This window comes from Protopterus annectens, chromosome 7.part0 (assembly GCF_019279795.1).
Source record: "Protopterus annectens isolate FY-2018-M chromosome 7.part0, PAN1.0, whole genome shotgun sequence".
Taxonomy (NCBI): domain Eukaryota; kingdom Metazoa; phylum Chordata; order Ceratodontiformes; family Protopteridae; genus Protopterus; species Protopterus annectens.
The window spans coordinates 1711715680-1711736189 of NC_056739.1; the positions used below are offsets into that span (position 1 = coordinate 1711715680).

A 20510-nucleotide genomic window follows, 5' to 3' on the forward strand; every position below is an offset into this window, starting at 1 on the left:
GCACTGGGAATGGAACATACATATGAACTCATCAAATGTATGGACTGTGAGTTCCATAATGAGTAGAGTATTTTTCTTGACAACTTGCATATTTACACAAAGAACTAACATTTTATATTACATTTCTTCATTGCTTTACATTCATACCACCACCACTCTTTTCTCCATAACCACCACTTGATTTTTCTTATAATATTTGACAATATCCATTTCCCATTAAACATAACTTCATTTAACTATTCATTACAAAGTGTCTAAATATACCAAATATTTTTATCCACATTATTAATGTAGTCTTTACTATTCTTTCCATAAAAAATAGTCATTTCCATACTTATTTGCTTATAGTCTTTCAATTCTTTAACTATTTTAATTTATATTATCTTTTCTCAAAAATGTTTAACTCTTTCATATCAAAAAGACATGTCCTGATGTTTCTAACTTTCCACAATGCAAAATCTCTCATTAATCTTTTTATAAAACACATTTCTATTAATATGTAATTAAATTTGTAACCAACATAAAACATCCTTATATACAACATTTTTCATACACCATCTATTTATTTGCTTTATAGCTTCAATATTTTATTTTGTTAAATGTTTCCAAGGATTCACATAATAGTTTTTTGTCTTAACAAATATGCACCAGCTCTTCCTAATTTCTTCAATTTTATCTATACTTAATAATATATCCAAACCTCCTTTGTCTTTTTCCATACACAAATCTCATCTATTAACTGGATTCAGTCTAGATCCCCAAATAAATTGAAAAATGATATCGAAAAATTATTTTTCTGTTTCTCTTGGAATCATATATATACTTGCTAAATATGATATTTCCCCATCCATATTGAATTTATCAAGTATACTTTTTTACATTATCCCTACTTCACATAACTTTAAGTTCCTATAAATTTCTCAAACTTTCTCCCATTACTGTTTTATTAGATCATACTCTCCAAATTCAGTTCCTAAAGGTGATATTGTTTTCCCAAATTTTATACCTTCCAAATCATTTTCACCCCTTAAACTCTTGCATTTTCTTTATTAATATTGAAACACATTTCTTGTAAACAATCATATACATTTCTAACCACTTTTTGCATTTCTTCTCCATTTTTTGCTGTTAATATTATATCAACAGCAGAAGACATAACAAAAGGACAATTTACCCCCATTTCTTGTAAATATTTACTCTTATCCAACCCTTCATTTATTCATTTTATCACGCTATTCATAACTATTATAAACAGAAAGAAAGCTCATTGGCCATCCCTGTTTTATATAACTTTTCATCAATATTTTTTCACTAAACCAACCATTTACTAAAACCTTAATGTTAGTATTTTTATATACTGGTTTACATACTTTTTTATCTTTACACTAAATTATATTTTTCCATTAATTGCCATAATATGTTATGCTTTATTGAATCAAATGTTATATTTATATCTGACACTATTAAATTTGTTTCTTTCTGACATTTCTTAATACCATCTGTTTCTCTAATTATTATTAATATCTCTTGCATTCATTTTCCTCTAACACCATAAGCATGTTCTTCTATTTTAAAATGTAATTTGTCCTCTAGTCTTTACTGTATTACTTTCATGAATAACTTATAATCACAATTATTCAACATTATAGGCCTCTATTTTTAATCTCATTTGTTCTCCTTTTTTCCATATAAATCTCATTATATCTTCATATATTTCTTCATAATTTATCTCATCATTTATATATTTATTTTTATTTAATTTACATTTGTTGACTGTGCTAGTCTAACTGAATATATGCCCATTTTCAGTAGAGGCCCGGGGAGAAAAGCTCCACATAAAACAGATAAACACACAGAGCATTAAAACTTCAGTTACAGAACATTAAACTTCAGTTACAGATAGGTTGTCAGACAAAACAGGTGTTACAAGGTAATTTAGTATAAATGATGGGAAAAAAAATAGAACAAAAATAAGATAAGATAGCCCTCTTTTTCTTTGTAAACATTGTGGGAAGAAAGTATTCAGAAGGATATGAGAGATTCCCAGCTCACAGCTATAAGTAAGAAACAGGAGAACAGACTAGTTAAAAAAAACAGGATTGGGAGAGGGGCAGAAACTCATCAAGAGACAGAAAGATGTCCATTTCGTCTTTCTTGGGTATCATAAGTGCAACTAGAAGGTATAGGCCTTAAAGTGGCAATAAAGTGAGTAATAGCCTGGGAAAAACTGATTATGATGAAACTAGACAGAGAAAGTCTTAGTCAAGGTTAGAACAGGGACATAGCCAGTGGCTTGTAAGGTATGGTTTTAGTTTCTTTTTGAAGAGTGTTGTAGAAGACAGAGAAGTAAGTTCCAACTTTTCCCCACAGTGTTAGAGAAAAGGGAATCTCCTGCTTTATTGTTGGGTTTATGTCCGGATACCAGAAGTTTATTAGCTGAGCGTAGGTTTGTAAGATTTTTATATGGGCTGATTAGACTTTTGAGAATTGGAATTTTATCTGGATGATAAAGGGTTTTATGGGCAATAATCAATTGATAAAATAAAATTTAATTATGCAATTCAAGCCAACCCAGTTGATTCAGATTTTGGCAGTGGTGGGTTCTAAAAGGGGAGCTGGTAGAAAATCTGGCAATGTTATTGTAGGAGACTGCCAGCTTGTAGAGGTTGCTTTTGGATATATATATATATATATATATATATATATATATATATATATATATATATATATATATATATATAGGAGAGGTATAAAAGAGAGTAGAGATAAGGTGTTTGTGGACAATAGTAATTCTAACTATGGGAGTAAGGAAGGGTTTCATTTTATAGAGGGAGCCTAGTTTTTGGTTTACTGATTTTATTGTGGTGTTGATATGAGTGTCATGATTAAGGCTATGGTCAATAGTTCCTCCTAAGTGTTTGGTGGCAGTATCAGGAGATATGACTGTATCATTTTTAAATTTGATAGAGAAGTGAAGTGGGGTGGACTTTTGTGTAGGAGTAAACAACAAGAGTTTAGTCTTTTCTAGTTGTTTTGTGGTTAAGGAGGGGACACTGCTGTATAAACTATTATTCTACAAGCTCAAAGGTATTTTGGGTGAGGGACTGCAGTTCAGAAGGCCCTGTGGCTGAGGATATTAATGTGGAGTCATATGCATATTGTATTGTTACAGCTTGGGGGATACTAATAGATAGATCATTTATAAAGTTAGAGAATAGAAGAATGCCCAAAATGGATCCTTTGGGGTACACCAAGGATGACAGATAGGTGGGAGGATATAATGTTTTCTCATAGCACTGCCTGTTGCCTGTTGTCTAGGTAGGACTTGAACCACTGTAGTGTTTGAGTATCAAATGAGAGGGACTTGAGAAGATTCAACAGTAGCTGATGGTTAACCATGTCGAACGCTTTTGAAAGATCAATAAAGATAGCAAAAGACAGGGTGTTATTGTTGCAATTTTTGTTAATGTGGTCAGAGAAGGAAAGGAGGGCAGTAGTGATGCTATGGAAAGATCAAAAGCCATGCTGAGAGCTGGCTAACAGGCTATTTTGGAGAAGGTGGTCTAATAGTTGATGGTGGATGCATTTTTCCATAATTTTAGCTATGGGGGAGAGGAGGGCAATTGGACAAAAGTTGGAAAGTTCTGTTGAGTTGCCACCTTTATGTAGTGGGATGATATGTGAGACTTTCCAGATGGATGGGATCATACCTTCAATAATGGTTCTATTTATTAGGATAGAGATAGGTTGAGCAATAACTTTAGCTTCTATTTGAAGATATTTAGAAGGTAAGAGGTCTGCTGAGGGGTAGAGGGTTTGAGTTTTTGAAGGAGGGTACAGATGAGGGATGTGGGGACAGGGTGGAGTTGGAAAGTGGGTGGTGAAGTATATGAGGAGGAGGGCAGATTAGAGGATACATGAGGTAGAGAGTTAGCAAGTGACTGGATAGCTTCAGTAAAGAAGTTATTGAAGGAGTCAGCAATTTGTTTGGGAGTATCAAGGGTAATTCCAGATGGGGTTGGTGTTTTAGAGTTGCCTGGATTAATGAGGCTATTGATACCTGACCAGAATTTCTGTGGACTTTGATGGTTGGTTTGTTGAAGTTGGAAGAAGAAGTTTTTTTTTGTCTGATATTATTGATGCTTTAGTAGAGTTTCTAAGTTGTTTACATTTTAAGTGATCAGATGTGTCTTTAGAGGTACGCCATTTGGCCCAGAATTTGTTTCTTAGCAAAATTTTTTGCTTAGTTTCCTTAGTAAGCCATGGCGCTGTTTTGGTACTGTTCTGAGAGTACAAGAAGGGGCATGGTAGTCTAGGATTTCAAGGAACTTGGAATTGAAGTATGCCACTGCTTCCTCAAGTTGGAGGGGTTTTAATGGTGACCAGTTGCATACACTCAGTTCATTTAGGACGTGTTCAGGGTTGAAATGTTTATTTGATCGAGTAGTTCTAAGAGTTGTAGGGCAGGGTATATTACTCTTTTGCCAAATTATATAGGTTAGAGAGTGATCGCTAATGTCATCTGGCAGGATGCCTACATTATAGGTTATGGACTGAGTATTTATTAGGATCCAATCTTGGGTGGTTTCTTTGTAGGTGGGTTTATGGGTATGAGTAGGCGAGGAGATAGTTTGGGAGAAGCCATGTAGATTTATGTGATTAGTTGGGTTATCAGAATTACAGGTATTCCAGTCTATATTAAAGTTGCCTAGGACAATGGTTTCTTGTGGATAGTTAGTGGACAGCCAGCTAAGGATATTTTCTAGGGAGTTGATGCTATTACCTGGAGGAAAATATGAGCATAAAATGTAGATGGACTTGCAAGTATTCAGTTGTAGCTTATTGATAAGAATTCCAGAGTTGGTATTGGATGGTGGGTGAGCATCCAGTAATGAAAGTTGGAACCCTGCTTTGTATATTAAGGCTATACCCCCATCCTTCTTGTTAAGGTGATCCACTCTTAAAATGTTATATCCTGGAGGGGTGATTTCATAGTCTTGGGTTGATGGTTTTAACCATGTTTTGGTTAAGCAAAGGATGTCAAAGTCATGTACATCCAGTAGGGCATGAAGGTGAGTAACTTTATTATTCATACTTCGTATATTTAAGTGAGCTAAGAAGAGGGAGTTTTGAGGCCTTGTAGGGGTGTGAAGGGGAGAGGATGAAGGTCTACCTGGGTGAGTAGGACTAATATTGGTAGGGCCAGGATTGGGATGTATGTCACCATCTAGTAGGAGGTGTAGTCTATATGTGTGGATTAGAGAAGGATTCAGTATGTTATGTCCTCTCTTGATTTGGTGGTGTTTATAGTTAATATGGGTGACTCTATGATACTTTGGGAGGAAATAGTTGGTTGAAGATGTTATGTTTATGTGTTTAAGGGTGGCTGATAAAGCAGGTAAATTTAAGACTAAATACATTTATTAATATCTATTTTGCCATACCATTAATTTTGCATACATCTGATATCCTATACCATCCAATCAAGCTTCAGTATCTACATTTACATTCTTCATTACCTTATCTATCTCATCTATTTTAATTTGCTGCTGAGATTCTTTATTTCTTCCGTAAATTGTTTTACCTTCCACATACCTTTTCTTTTTATTCCTCTTTCTTTCTTTAACCATCCCTTTCACATATTTAACAACTGTATCCATTATTTTAAATTGTTCTTTTTCATTTCATTTCAATTTTCCCACCGTTAGTCTACATTTCTCTCATTACACTATTACTAACATTAGTACATAAATATGGTGATATTTCTTCCTTCCTTCCCTGCAAAATATATCTCTGCCTATATAACAACTTTTTAATTTTCACTTGATTTTATTTTTATACATTTCTTCTATTATAAAATAATCATTTTCATTTCTAAACTACTTAAAATATTATCTTAAATTTGTCCATATTCCTTTTATCGTTTCAGCTTCTCTAATTCACCCATATTAAATACATCTTCTTATATTTTTTCTTTAAATACTATCTACCATCTATTGAAAAGAATATGGGTCCTTTATTATATAAAAACAAAATATAATTTTACATATTTACAAAAAAATACATTAAATTTACATTCTTCCATTCCTCCATCACTTACAAGTTTTTGTTTCATATTTTTATAAACCTCACAACTTTTTCCACAACCACTATTTGATTTTTTTGTATTATATTTGGTGTCACCCAATTTCCATTAAATATAATCTCATTCAGTCTTTCATTCCATATTATCTATATAATACAAACTATTTTCCTGTTCAAATTTTTGACATATTCCTTACTGCATTTCACATAAAATTCATATTCAATCATATTCATATTTATTTGTTTACCATCCCATATTTCATTCAAAATATTCTTCTCTATTATTTTTCCATAATTTTATTACTGGGCCTAAAGGCATAATCAGCATGTCACAAATCTCATACCTGTCCAATTCCACCTCCTCTTTGCTTTAAATTCTCACAACAAATTTCTTCTTCTCAATATCTTTCATTTTTTCTTTTCTTTTTTGTTTCATTATTTGTGCCCACTACCTCCACAAATAATTTATCTTGCTTTTCTTCTTTTGTATATAATTTTTCCACTATTTCATCCCACAAAGCATCTTTACCTGTCTCCAGTTCACTCTGCTTCAACAAGAACTCCACTATATCATCCCATAACCCTTCTGACTGTGGGGTTATAATTATAACTTCTTCTTCACTCCTTGACCTCTCGAACAACTCTCACTAGAAGATTTCTTCCGAATCTTCCACTCAATCCTCTTTTCCAACTTCTTTAACTATTTTTTTCTCTTTCAGGTCTAAATCTATTGCAACAGAGTCAGCATTTGCCTCAACTTCTTCCTCAGCCATCACCATCTTTAAGCTCTATTCTCCCAGCCGCTAACACACTAGGAATGGATTACATGCATGCACTTATTAGCCACACACACTATGAGAGCCATAACAAATAGGGAAGCTACCTAATGCCCTGGCCAAATTTCCCTTAGTAGTATAAATACCACCTTATATCTCCCCTGAAAAGAGGCTTCTCGCCTAGTGGGACTAAACCTGTCAATAAGGAATAAATGAGTTAATAAAAAAAAAAAAAAAAAAATTAAAAAAAAAACAAAAAAAACAAAAAAAACAACTATTGTGAATTAACAGGTCAGATCATGGGAAAGCTGACATCTTAAAAATAACAATGAATTAGTATACTACCCATGTAGAATGACGCGATTTCTCAGCCATAGTATACTGCACATATACTAGCAAAGAAGTACAGGGGGGTTGGGAGGGTGGCTTAATGGCTAAGGTGTTTGCCTTACAAACACAAGGTGCAGGGTTTAAGTCTCATAAGCGATAATTGGCTAGGCTTAAAATGGCTCGCAAGGGCAGTTAGCTTAGTACTAAACTATGAACTATGAACCTATGCTAATTATAAAAACTCAGAGATACATTTGTAGTGTCCCTACAGATAAAGAATATCATCAGACCTGAACAGAACAGCAGAAAGAAATGTAAAAAATACTAGTTAGCTTTGTTGACAGAGATAACACCCCAGGTCAGTTTTTTTTCACAAATTAGTGATAAACCCAATTAAGCCATTTCATATTTCTTTAAACAGATTCCACATTAACTAGATATGCTCCTGTTGTCTTTAGCCAACTTTTTGTGCCAGCATACACAGGGATGTGACATCTGATTTGAGCAATTACTGACCCATCACTCTCTTCAGTAATCTGTGTAAAATTATGGAACGGTTCTTGTACTAAAGAAAGAGGTAACTTCTTAGTAAAAGATATAGAACAGTATAGGGCCCTACTCATCAGATCTTGCATCCTCAATCTGATGACATTATTTGAAGTTGGAGATACACTTCTTGAAGGCTTTACTACATATGTGCCCATTTAGACATTGTCAAGACTTTTGACACTATCAACCACAAAGGTGTAATTGATGAGCTAATTAAGATTAATGTAAGTGGTTATATAATTAAATGAGTGAGTAAAGGGCTAAATAAGAGAATACGGCAGGCCAGAAATGCAGAATACTTAAAAAAAATCATCTAAAGTAACCAACAGCTTATATTAGGGGTCTGGGATGGGACTGTTCCTCTTTGGCCTTATCTTCTAAGATATAAAAGTAAGAAAAGGATTACGGTCAACAAGATGTGCTTATGACTGCCAACTGTTGAGCACTGTCATTTCATCAAATTTTCCAAACATTCTGCAACATAGGCTGGAGACAACATACATCCATAATAAACTCATTCTTAATGGTGACATATGCAATATTGTTAAATATGAAAAGAAAATTGACACACAGTTGGATGTTCCTGGGATGCCATTATTCACTTCTGTTTTTCACTGTGCCATCCCGGAATGCTGACACTTAAAAGAACTTGAGAAGACACAAATATTCTTAAATGAAAAATATGGAATACTTAGACTTCGGGAGTTTCAATATTCTGCATTTTCTATAGATTTCTTTATAGTGATCTAGTCCTTTTAGTAATTTATCTTGGAAGCACACAATGAGTCATGCAAACAATACTGTAAGTAAAAATTAATATAAAAAAAACAGATAGTAGGATAGGTACATAAATCAAAGACTACAGATACAATGGAATAAGCTACAATATGGTGCTCGGAAAGAATCTTGACATATACTTAAGTAATAGAGAATATTATCTTAGGATAATAAAAAAGTATTACCTCAGGATAAAAACAATCAATTAACAGCCAAGGTTCTAGAGGCAAATGAGTTGCAAAACTGGCCCCTACATTTTAAGAATTTATTACTTTATACATCAAAGGACAGATCACAACATCGTAAGTAGCACATTCACATATCTGCTAATTCATTGAAATATTCCTCTGCATAATTAGTATAGAAAGTAATCCTAAACAACATATAAAGTAAATACACACACACACACACACACACACACACACACACACACACACACACACACACACACACACACGCACACACACGCACACACACACACACACACACACACACACACACACACACACACACACACACACACACACACACACACACACACACACACAGACACACACACACACGATGGTTCACATACATGAATACGCTCAGTAGTACACACCCATACTTGCAGAATAAAACACACACACAAACACATGTATGCAAAATAGCACACACATATATACACATTTGCATATACTCACATGCATACACGCATGTGCTGGTGCCCAATAACACATGTACACATAAACACAAATTCAAACACACACATCCATACACTCATGTGCTCACATGCACAATAACACATATACACAAATTTAAACCCACAGACACATACAGTTGCACAAAGGCGAACATACCCACATATGCACACATTTGTATTTTAGTAAAATTTATTGCTAAGTACTTTATTCCTGCTTGTAATTAGATTTAGAATAAATGTCAACCAGATGCTTTTAAATACCCTATTGACTAAACTGAATACAAAAGACTACATTTTCTTTAGTGGTGTTTTTGCTTCCTCAATATGGAAATATTGAATGAAACAAAAATAAATCAATGGAAAGTACAAACCTTAGCAATGAACAAAGTAAACACATTTTAAGAAAATTTATTAGAAAGACTTAATGACTTCACCAGCTTTGCAAGCAACTGGAAGTACTGATTACATTTTATTCAGTGTGAAATTAGTAAATAGATTTTTTCCATTTGGTAGGCAATGGTTATTTTTAGGTAAGCGCTATAAAATTAGCAGTCTTGATAAATTTAGCATGAACCCATTATCATTAAGGTGAAATCTTAAAATTACTTTTTTCTTAAACCAAAGTAAGGCAAAAACGAGGTGATTAAAACCAAACAAGGAAGCAGAGAACTACCTCATAACGTGAAACAATAAAGCCTCGGAGGAAATTAATGCAGCAAAACACTTTTATTGAAGTATAAAAAATACCATTAACATAGTAAAAAATCTGTTTTCATTTCAACAACTTCATCAGATGTGGGCTGAAGCATAACTCATCATGTTAAATACTCAAAAATAAATGACGTCATAAATTAATTATCCAATAAAGATCCGTTAAAATTCAGTCAAATGTTTTCCATCAGTCCTTTTGTAACACAGAATCAAAACCTGACACAACCTGTTTTCATCATAGGATAAATTAAAATATTACAAAAGGACTGATGGAAAACATTTGACTGAATTTTAACGGATCTTCATTGGATAATTAATTTATGACGTCATTTATTTTTGAGTATTTAACATGATAAGTTATGCTTCAGCCCACATCTGATGAAGTTGTTCAAACGAAAACGGATTTTTAACTATGTTAATGGTGTTTTTATACTTCAATAAAAGTGTTTTGCTGCATTAATTCCCTCCGAGGCTTTATTGTTTCACGTTGCGAGGTAGTTCCCTGCTTCCTTGTTTACTTTTTTCTTAACATGACATCACCTTTTGTTAAAATGAATCTCTCAAAAAGCAATAAAAAAATAGAAAGAACTACAACTCACAATTAATACAGACATGAAAATTAATACTGCAAAATAGTTCCTTACTAACAAATTACACTATAACAAATCACTGCATTACCACATCTTATTAAATGTCTAAATATGTAAGAATATATTCATTCATCCATTCATGCTTTTCTTAGTCGGTCACTCAGTCCATCCAGCCATCCATCAATTTATTCACCTATCCATCCATCTATTCAACCGTCTGTCATTTTTCTAAAACATTTTCAGTCTATGAATTGTAATGGTAGAAAGCTAAGCAGGGCAGACAAGAGTTCACTATCCACAGCAACAGTATTCAGTTCATCTTATAGGATTCTCTCTATGTTTCTAGTAAGTTTTTGAGGTCAAATCTCTCCAGCATGTCATAGTGGGCTATGCCTGATACATATCCCATAGCATTCTCACAAGGTAACAAAACTACCTCTATCCAGAGGAGCAAGAGATGCACCTGAATAAAATGTCACTCTGACATTGTGTAATCCATTATCTGTCACAAGCAATCAGGCCAAGAACCCTATGAAGGAACCTCATTTCCACCACCTGTGTCCATGTGTATCTGTTATCTTGTTTTTTCAGGCAGTACGTACGGTCACAGTTTTTTTCTCTGACTGCTCTTTTCATAAGATTCACTTGCTTCTGTCCTGCCCTACTCCCTACCCACAGCCTTCTGTTTATCCCAGGTCAGATTTCTCTTACCAGTGTTACATTCCTAACAAGCTCTTACAAAGGAATATCCTTCTAACAAAGATCACATCTTGATATATTCTTTCCCAAATTCTTTTGGTTCCATAACATTTTAATTTCTACCCATTATGCATGCCTTCACTTCTTTGATCTCTATAAGCAAATTTAGAAACTGCATCTATTGCTCTGTTTTCATCTACAGCCCATAATTAGCAAAACCAGCAAGATCTATTGGCTCCTGTCTTGAGCCATTTCTCTCTGTCTCTCTCTCTGCTCCTCTGTAAAGAGTTTTCTGAGAGCAAAGTTCTTAATATTATGTTATATCCCCATATTATAACTAAGAATATTTACCTTGACTTTCTCAAATTTTATTTGCTCATTTGGAGTTTCTTGATCTGTGTTTGTTCAAGGTGTTCATTGCCTGTTAGCTCTTTGCTCACTACTTATTTTTACAAAGTCTGATGTGTCAAAGTAACAGCATTAATTTTATTATGAGGTCAGTAGTTTGTGGAAAAAAGCAATCACTCTTAAACCGCTTATAATATTGAATGCTCTTTCTCAGAGCTGCAGCAATCTTGGAAGGAGAATGAATAAGTAAAGTTTTTTTTTTTGGTGCAAGAAGGATTGCTCTCCTGCAAAAAATGATTATCTTTGTGTTTTTCAAAAATGCACAAATTACCAGTGGACTCAAGTACATATGTTTAGTGTGTGTGTGTGTGTGTGTGTGTGTGTGTGTGTGTGTATATATATATATATATATATATATATATATATATATATATATATATATAAAGAGCTGGGTCATGGTCAAATGAGGCCAGAGGCAGGGTAATGGACCAGTCACCCGCACTGCTGCACAGCCATTCCTAGCTCCCATTACTTGTCTCCCTCCCCCAATTTCTGTACTGTCCAAAACTGTTAGCATGCTGACTATTTTTTTCTTTACTTTTGAAATGAAGACAGAAATGTCAGTTTAATTTATCTTTGTTGACTAGGCTAGTCCCACTAGGCTAGTAGCATCATTTCAGGGACACCCTTAGTGTTATTTATATTACTAGGGGACATTTGGCCAAGGCTTCAGGGTACCTCCCCCTGTTCTTTTTGATCTTTGAGAATTATGGAATGCAAACCTACGTGAAGTAAGAAACAATACAAAATATACCCAGCTTATAGCTCCTCTAAAACGACCTCATAAAAGAAGGTTGAACAGCACCTGTGATATCTCATAGCTCTTCCAGATGTGACTTATTAGCATATATCTCAAAGAATTACATGATCTGAGCCTAAAAATAAATTAGCTCAAAGTGTCCATGTTTTTTTTACCACATACCTTAACTTTATCAATACTCTACCAAATGACTTTCCTTCTCCATCTGTACTGGTTTCATGGCAGCTGTTGACACTGATAACCAAAACCATGAATGATCAGTTTTTGAGAGCTTCCCACATACACAGTGAGAATACATTTGCTAGCTGTACAACTGGACTTAATCATCTATAGGTTTTCTGTGTTACAGTGCAAGGCCAAATTCAGACACTAATGGTTTCTGCCTCACAGTGCAAGGCAATGCCCGGCTATAGTGATTTCTTTCACCAGTAGCATATTTCATCCAGGTCACATTGTAATAGCACTTGGTTTTTATGTCACTGGTAGAGTACCTTTTTTAACTCTCCCCTTCACACTAGTACAGTTTTATTTTTTAATTTGTACTCCACCACATTGCAAAACAAACCCCCCCCCCATCAACTGTTGTCTCCTTTCGTGTTGTCATTACCCCTTATAAATAGCAGTACAGCGTTCTGGAATCATTGATTACTGCTACTTTTTTTTGTTTTCTTGTTTGACTACAAATCATTTTAAGTATTACAATATAAGTGATTACATAGCTGAGTTGCTCTGAGTGTTTTTTTTTACCAACCTATATGTATCACTGTGATATAAGTAAAATAATTCAGTTTACTGTATTGCTTCCGTATAAATACTTCATATTTGTCAACAGGGACAGTTTTTATATGTATAATTTCTTTGCAGTTTATTTGTATGATATTTTTGCAGATTTTATTCCTCCTAGGGAGTAGATATAGCAGACTGAAGATAATAACTAACCTATCCAGACACTCACTTTTTAGTTGTGTGTATGCATATGGGTGGGTCATGTGTCAGGGTGTGTATGTTCCTGTTTCTATAACACACCATTTTGATATTTTTGCAGGTCCTTTGATGAGGAGATGCTGAAAGCTGCCTGCACACTTGTTTTGGATGAAATTTCCCTTCCGGCTACAGCGCCTGGTGGGATGGTTGAATTCAGAAGAACCTTGATTATAAGCTTTCTATTCAAGTTCTACCTACAAATTTTACACAAATTACAAGAAATGGTAAGATTAATCTGCCATAATCCAACACACACACACACACACACACACACACACACACACACACACACACACACACACACACACACACGATTTCGTCTACAAAGAAACATACATAAGGGAGAGGTACACAACACTAAAAACAAGTTTTAAGAACTTTGTTCTGTGCCTTTACAGTAAGAGAAGTGATACCTTAACTAGCTTTACATATGTTTAATGAAGCATAAAGATTACTTGGGATTGCCCTTTTAACTAAATACAATATATGCCATTTCATTTATTTCTCAATAAAAAAATATGCCATTTAAGTTTCATGTTCACAGAATGTTACTCTGCAATTTTCTTCAAAATATGGTTAAGCTAAATGACTGCAGTAAGCTAGTTATCTAAAAGGCAAAAACAAATCCCCATGTTGTCTCTTGAATCCTTTCTTTACTCCCACACAAACAGAATATCAGCTCCCCAGTTGAACACAGTGGCTACTCAGCCCTCTGTACCACCACGCAGAGCTATAATTTATTATAGGGTGGGGTAGTGTTCCCACTCACCAGTCAGCTACAACAAATGCTTTGTAACACCTCTCTGCAACATAGGTAAAAAAACATTTTTTTTATACATGTCCAGGTGAAGGATAACCACAAAGCCTTCTTTAATTATGTAAAACATCTCAGAAATAATGTCCATCACTGTTCAGATCTAATAGTAAATGATATCACGGAGTCAGACCCAGAAGATACAGCTAATATACTAATGGAGAGATATATAACTCAGACATCATTCTTCCCTCCAATATTATCAGATCACATTCCCACACCTACACCTTTCAACCAATCTCCAAAGAACAAGTGCTCAAGGTGTTATCTAAGGATAGGAATACTATGTCTGTCGAGCCAGATAGCATACCAGGCTGTCTACTGGTCAGCCTGAAACATGACTGGTCTGATCTTTAATAGAACATATTCAATATTGGACTCAAAACAATCTTTGTGAAGGATGAATGGAGGATATCAACAGTCATTCCCTTGCACAAAGGTGAGGCTCTAACTGGGAGGATGGCATAATGGTTAAGGTGTTTACCTTACAAACAAAAGGTGCAGGGTTTGATTCTCACATGGGGTAACTGACTAGGCTTAAAGTGGTCCACAAGGACAGTTAGCCTAGAACTAATCTATGAACCTAAGAAACTTAAGCCTGACCAGTCTCATCTGTAAGACTATGGAAAGGAGTGTTCTGGAATTAATAAGTTAGAATAACAGACTCTTGACCCAGGCCAGGGCAGGTCCTGCTTGCTTAACCTGGTCAATTTCTTTGAAAAGTTACTAAAGCAGTGGATGATGTCAAAACAATGCACACGGCATATATACACCTTGCAAAGGTGTCTGTTACTGTACAGCACTCAGGTATCATAGATAAACTGTCCAAGATAAATGGCAATCCCTGTGTTACTCATTAGATAGGAACATGGCTCAGAAATAGAACCCAGGAGGTTAGGGTGAACAGTTCTACTTCCTCCAAAAGGCATGTCATTAGTGGTATATCTGAAGGTTCAGTCCTTGGGTCATTCCTTTTTGGCATTTATTTCTTGGAGACTAAAGCTAATGTTAGGAGTTAATGACTGATCAAGCATGCAGATGAATGCAAACTTGTAGCCATCATAAACTCCGCCAAGGATACCAAAATCCTTCAAGAGGGTCTGTGTCAAACAAATAGCTTTTGTCAAAATCATGGACTAAAACTAAAATCAAGAAGTGTATAGCTGCATCATTCAGTAAGCATGACCACTCCTGTAACTATCACACTGACAACAACCCCCTGAAAACTGATCCCATAATTAAGGATTTGGGAATCTGTCAGCAATAAACCATTGTTTGATCACCCTGTACCTACTGTTATAAGAAGATCCTTTTTAATTGTACAGCTTGCATTTAAAGGTATTATTTCCAGATCTAGGAATGTAATCTTTGTAATGTACTCGCCACTCATTAGGCCAATCATAGAGAATAATTCACCTTTCAATATGTATCTGTCCAAATAGTTGTCACAACTGGAATAACCACAATGTTTTTACACACACACACAGACACACACACACACACACACACACACACACACACACACACACACACACACACACACACACACACACACACACACACACACACACACACATCAAGGGCCTAAATCATAAAAACTATGCAGACTGTCTCGAAGCCTTGTCCCTGTTCAAAGTATCCTACAGGCAACTGAAAGGTTACATGTGCCTCATGTATAGAACTTCAACACACCATATTCTGTCAGACCTGTTACACATTCACAAGTCTAATGGTATCATAAACAACCACTAAAGGTATCAGAGAAATGCCCCTTCTATGAAACTTCCACTCCACATAAAGCAAAGTTACTCTATTTAAATGTAATTTGGAAAATGAATAGGTAACCACAAAGACAACCCTAGTTTGGCACCTGTCCCTCAAGGACAGGAGAAACGTGTAAATATCCCAACATATCTTTATTTGGCCTGTATCTAGATTATTTGTATGGAAAATATAAACTACCATAGGAATGTAAATCTAGGCTTCTTAAGAAACTTACTGATCAGTAGTCTAGTAAGTACCTGTTAACCTATGCGAGCAGCAGATACAACCTTCATTCCAACTGCATAGTCTGCCAGTAAGCATGTGCTCTATGGCACTGCGGTGCATATATGAATTAAAGGAAATTCCCACAGCATTCCGCATTGTATAAAATATTAATGTTATGGTTATGTTAGCTGACATAAGCCCTTTCATAATATTCCACAAGTTTAACATGTTTAGCAGGACAATCATACCATTTTGCATGTATATAGTCTGGGTGTCATTACGCAATCATTTGCATATTATGTATATAGCACTATTTTCCCAGTGCTACACATGTCTCTGGAATGCCCCATGCCTTATTTGCCACTCACTGCTCTGTTTCATGTAATGCATTGTGTTAATTGTTTTTGAATACCATCACCTGTATATAAGCACTTTTGTCTAAGATCCAGAGTTCATTAGTCTCAAATTTATTTTAAAGTTATGGCATGTGATCAAGTCTGAAATGTCAGATGAAGTTGTTACTAATAGGATTTTATATAGCAAGAAGCATGGAATAAGGAATTAGAACACACTTGTTTTTTACATCAGGTGTTTGCATGCTTTTATTTATTTATTTGCTTTGGTTTACTGAAAACGTCCATCTGTGAACTGACACGCCCATTTTCAGAGGAGGACCAGGGAGAAAATTTCCAAAACAAGGATAGATATACATTATTGATAGTTCAAAAGAAAAATGTTCATCAAACATTGTTTACAAAGTATATAAAAAACCAAAGTCAAAGTTTGGTGAGAGAGCACAGCAGATCAAATGAACAAAACTGTCCGTTAAATTCAAAGGCTTTAATCCACAATTTAAAACGACATATATTGCTGCAGCTGATGAGCGCTTTCACTCACAAAATGAGCTTCTTCAGATCAAACACTGCTACCCATAGTACCCCTATATATATGCACATGGACATCATTAAAACCAATTGAGTATTAAAGTTACATCCCTCAATGAAACATAAAAAATGAAAACACACAAAAAACAGTTCATATAACATATAAGATATGAAGCATTATAAAAATCCTGTACACATATATTCTATGATGTTTATATCATCACAATAAATAACTAAAAATGACTAAAAACTATCTATTAAATCTGTATATATCTGACCCATAAACATAGTGGAAACAAAACACTAGATACATGCAAAGTGTCAACAGATAAATAAATACGGGGATATCCAGATTTCTATACTACAAGCTCTTTAGAATATTAATCTATGCTATCTATGCTTAACATTAATGTTCCTTCTCTTCCTGAGAGCTGTTTTTTTTCAGGAAGAGAAGGAACATTAATGTTAAGCATAGATAGCATAGATTAATATTCTAAAGAGCTTGTAGTATAGAAATCTGGATATCCTCGTATTTATTTATCTGTTGACACTTTGCATGTATCTAGTGTTTTGTTTCCACTATGTTTATGGGTCAGATATATACAGATTTAATAGATAGTTTTTAGTCATTTTTAGTTATTTATTGTGATGATATAAACATCATAGAATATATGTGTACAGGATTTTTATAATGCTTCATATCTTATATGTTATATGAACTGTTTTTTGTGTGTTTTCATTTTTTATGTTTCATTGAGGGATGTAACTTTAATACTCAATTGGTTTTAATGATGTCCATGTGCATATATATAGGGGTACTATGGGTAGCAGTGTTTGATCTGAAGAAGCTCATTTTGTGAGTGAAAGCGCTCATCAGCTGCAGCAATATATGTCGTTTTAAATTGTGGATTAAAGCCTTTGAATTTAACGGACAGTTTTGTTCATTTGATCTGCTGTGCTCTCTCACCAAACTTTGACTTTGGTTTTTTATATATTTTATTCTGTGGTGTTTGGGAGCACCTTGTCCATCTGAGGCTCATCTTGTTACGTTTATTGTTTACAAAGTATTTCAAAGCAAATGGTCAACAAACATTATATACAAAGCATATCAGATTAAGGAAATACATATTTTCAAAATATTGTGAGTAAAATCAGAAATACTAATACACTCGTGAAGTATCCATAGTGAACAGATTTAGGGCTGCATACTTCAAACTAAGTGTGGTACGGTTTATTAGTTGCCAGGTGATATTTTAGGGTGGATTTTAATTGTTGCAGGTTATTTAAAAGCCTGATGAGGTTTGAAAGTTTTTCATATCTATCTATGTACAACTATGTGTATCTATATATATCTGTCTATCTATCTATATGTGTGTGTAGGACACTGTATCACATGGAAAGTACAGTGTCCTGGCACACTACAGATCAATGTCAGAATATCAAATGCATGTAGAACAACATGTTCATTGTAAATGGAGCCATCTATACTGAGCCAGAAGATATAGCAAACCTCCTGGCTGATAAATTTAGCTCCAGCTTTCTCTGTCTCTCCCCTCAGCCTTCTCTCAGGAAATATCGTCAGATATAACTCTCCCTACAATCACTAGGGGACAGGTCCTTAATGGTCTGTCTAAGACCAAGAACACTGCATTGATGGACCCAGACACTATCCCAGGATGCCTTCTAAATAGCATGAAATATGACTTATCAGGGCCTCTGGAATTAATATTTAACTGTAGCCTCCAAACAGGCTTCGTGCCTCATGAATGGAGAAAGGCAACAGTCATCCTTCTGTACAAAGGTGGGCCATATACAGACCCTGGGAACTAGAGACCCATATGTCTCCTAGTCTTATTTGTAAATCCATGGAAAGAATTATCATGGAGATGATCACTAGAGATATAATAAACCTCCAGACACTGTACCCAACCCAATGTGGTTTCATCAAGGGCAGATCATGCCTACTCAACCTGGTGGACTTCTTTGAGAAGGTCACCAAAGCAATGGATGAGGGCAAAATCATTCGCACTGTCTACCTTGACCTGGCTAAGGGATTTGACACAATACCCCACTCAGGCATTGTTGACAAGCATGAGATGTTAGGTACAATCCCATATGCCACCCGTTGGCTAGCCAACTGGCGCACAGACAGGAACCAGGAAGTTAGAACTGAGAAGTCCACCTCTATAAAGTAGCCAGTCACAGGTGGGGGTTCCTCAAGGATCAGTCCTTGGACTGCTGTTTTTTGGCATTTACTTCTCAGAAGTCAAGGCCAATGCCACTGGTCTCTGGCTGATGAAACTTGCCGATGATTGCAAATTAGGAGCTGTCATTGAATCTTACACTGACACAAATGTTATCCGGGGGAGGCTGACACAGACAAACAACTGGTGTCAGAGCCATGGACTAAAACTAAATGCTAAAAAATGCATAATGGTATCCTTTCAAAAGTCATCCATCCCTGGTAACTATCATATTAACAACACACCCCTTAGAGTGACCCAGTAGTCAGGGATATTGGGACACGCATAGATAGTAATCTAGCCTTTGGCCATCACGTGTCTACAGTGACAAGAAAATCATTCTGTGTTGCACAATTTATAAACAAAGGTATGGCACTTAAGTCCAAAGAAGTCATTGTTCCACTCTATTCGTTTTTCATCAGACCTATCATTAAGTACAATGCCCCCGTTGGTATCTACCTAACCAGGCATATCCAACAACTGGAATGTCCACAGAGGTTCCTCACTAAAAGGGCATAAGTAAAATGATCTATGCAGACCACCTCAAGGCCCTGTTCCTGTATTCTGTCTCCTGCTACAGGCTTTTGAGGGGAGATGTATGACTGCCATAGACAGCATTGTCAGACCCCATACTGATAAACCTCCTGCATATTCACAAAACAAACAGCACCAGAATTACCCATTCTAAAGACTTAAAACATGCCTGTGATATAAATAGGACCTGCTAGAGAGATAGGTATGCATCCAGAGACTACCCCATCTACGGAACAGGCTCCCCATCCCTATGAAGCAGAGTTCCTCTCTAACCTACCTCAAGTGCAACTTGGACAATTGGATAGGAAACCAGAAATTCCTCCCTGGTTTGGCACCTATATATCTAATGGACACAGATAGCCTGTAAACAATTAATTTCCTAGACCCATGCTTACAGTTACCAAGGGTATCAGAACTTGTCAGAGATTTGGAATGCATGGCTAGGCTTAAAAAGGCCCTTGTGGTCATTAGCCTAGTAAACACCTATGAACCTATGTTCTGCTCATGCTCCGGGGATTACCCCAAGTGGAATAAACCAATAGCAAGCGTTTCTGCAGGGGGGATAAGTCCCCCCTGCACCCACATGTGTGTGTGGGGAGTCTGTGTCCTGCACACCCCCTGCTAATTATATATACTGAGATTGCACAATCACTGAGGAAAGGAAATATTCTTAAATATCGATCAAGCTCATCTGTT

General features: G+C 35.5%; 1 protein-coding gene across 1 annotated transcript in view; it reads left to right on the forward strand.

Moving 5' to 3' along the window:
• Window positions 1–20510, forward strand: part of LOC122807194 (aldehyde oxidase 1-like) — a 784671-nt gene that overhangs the window by 378926 nt on the left and 385235 nt on the right. Inside the window, exon 15 of the mRNA XM_044078244.1 lies at window positions 13412–13574. Within this exon, the coding sequence (XP_043934179.1) occupies window positions 13412–13574 (163 nt within the window). The remainder of the gene's footprint in view (window positions 1–13411; window positions 13575–20510) is intronic.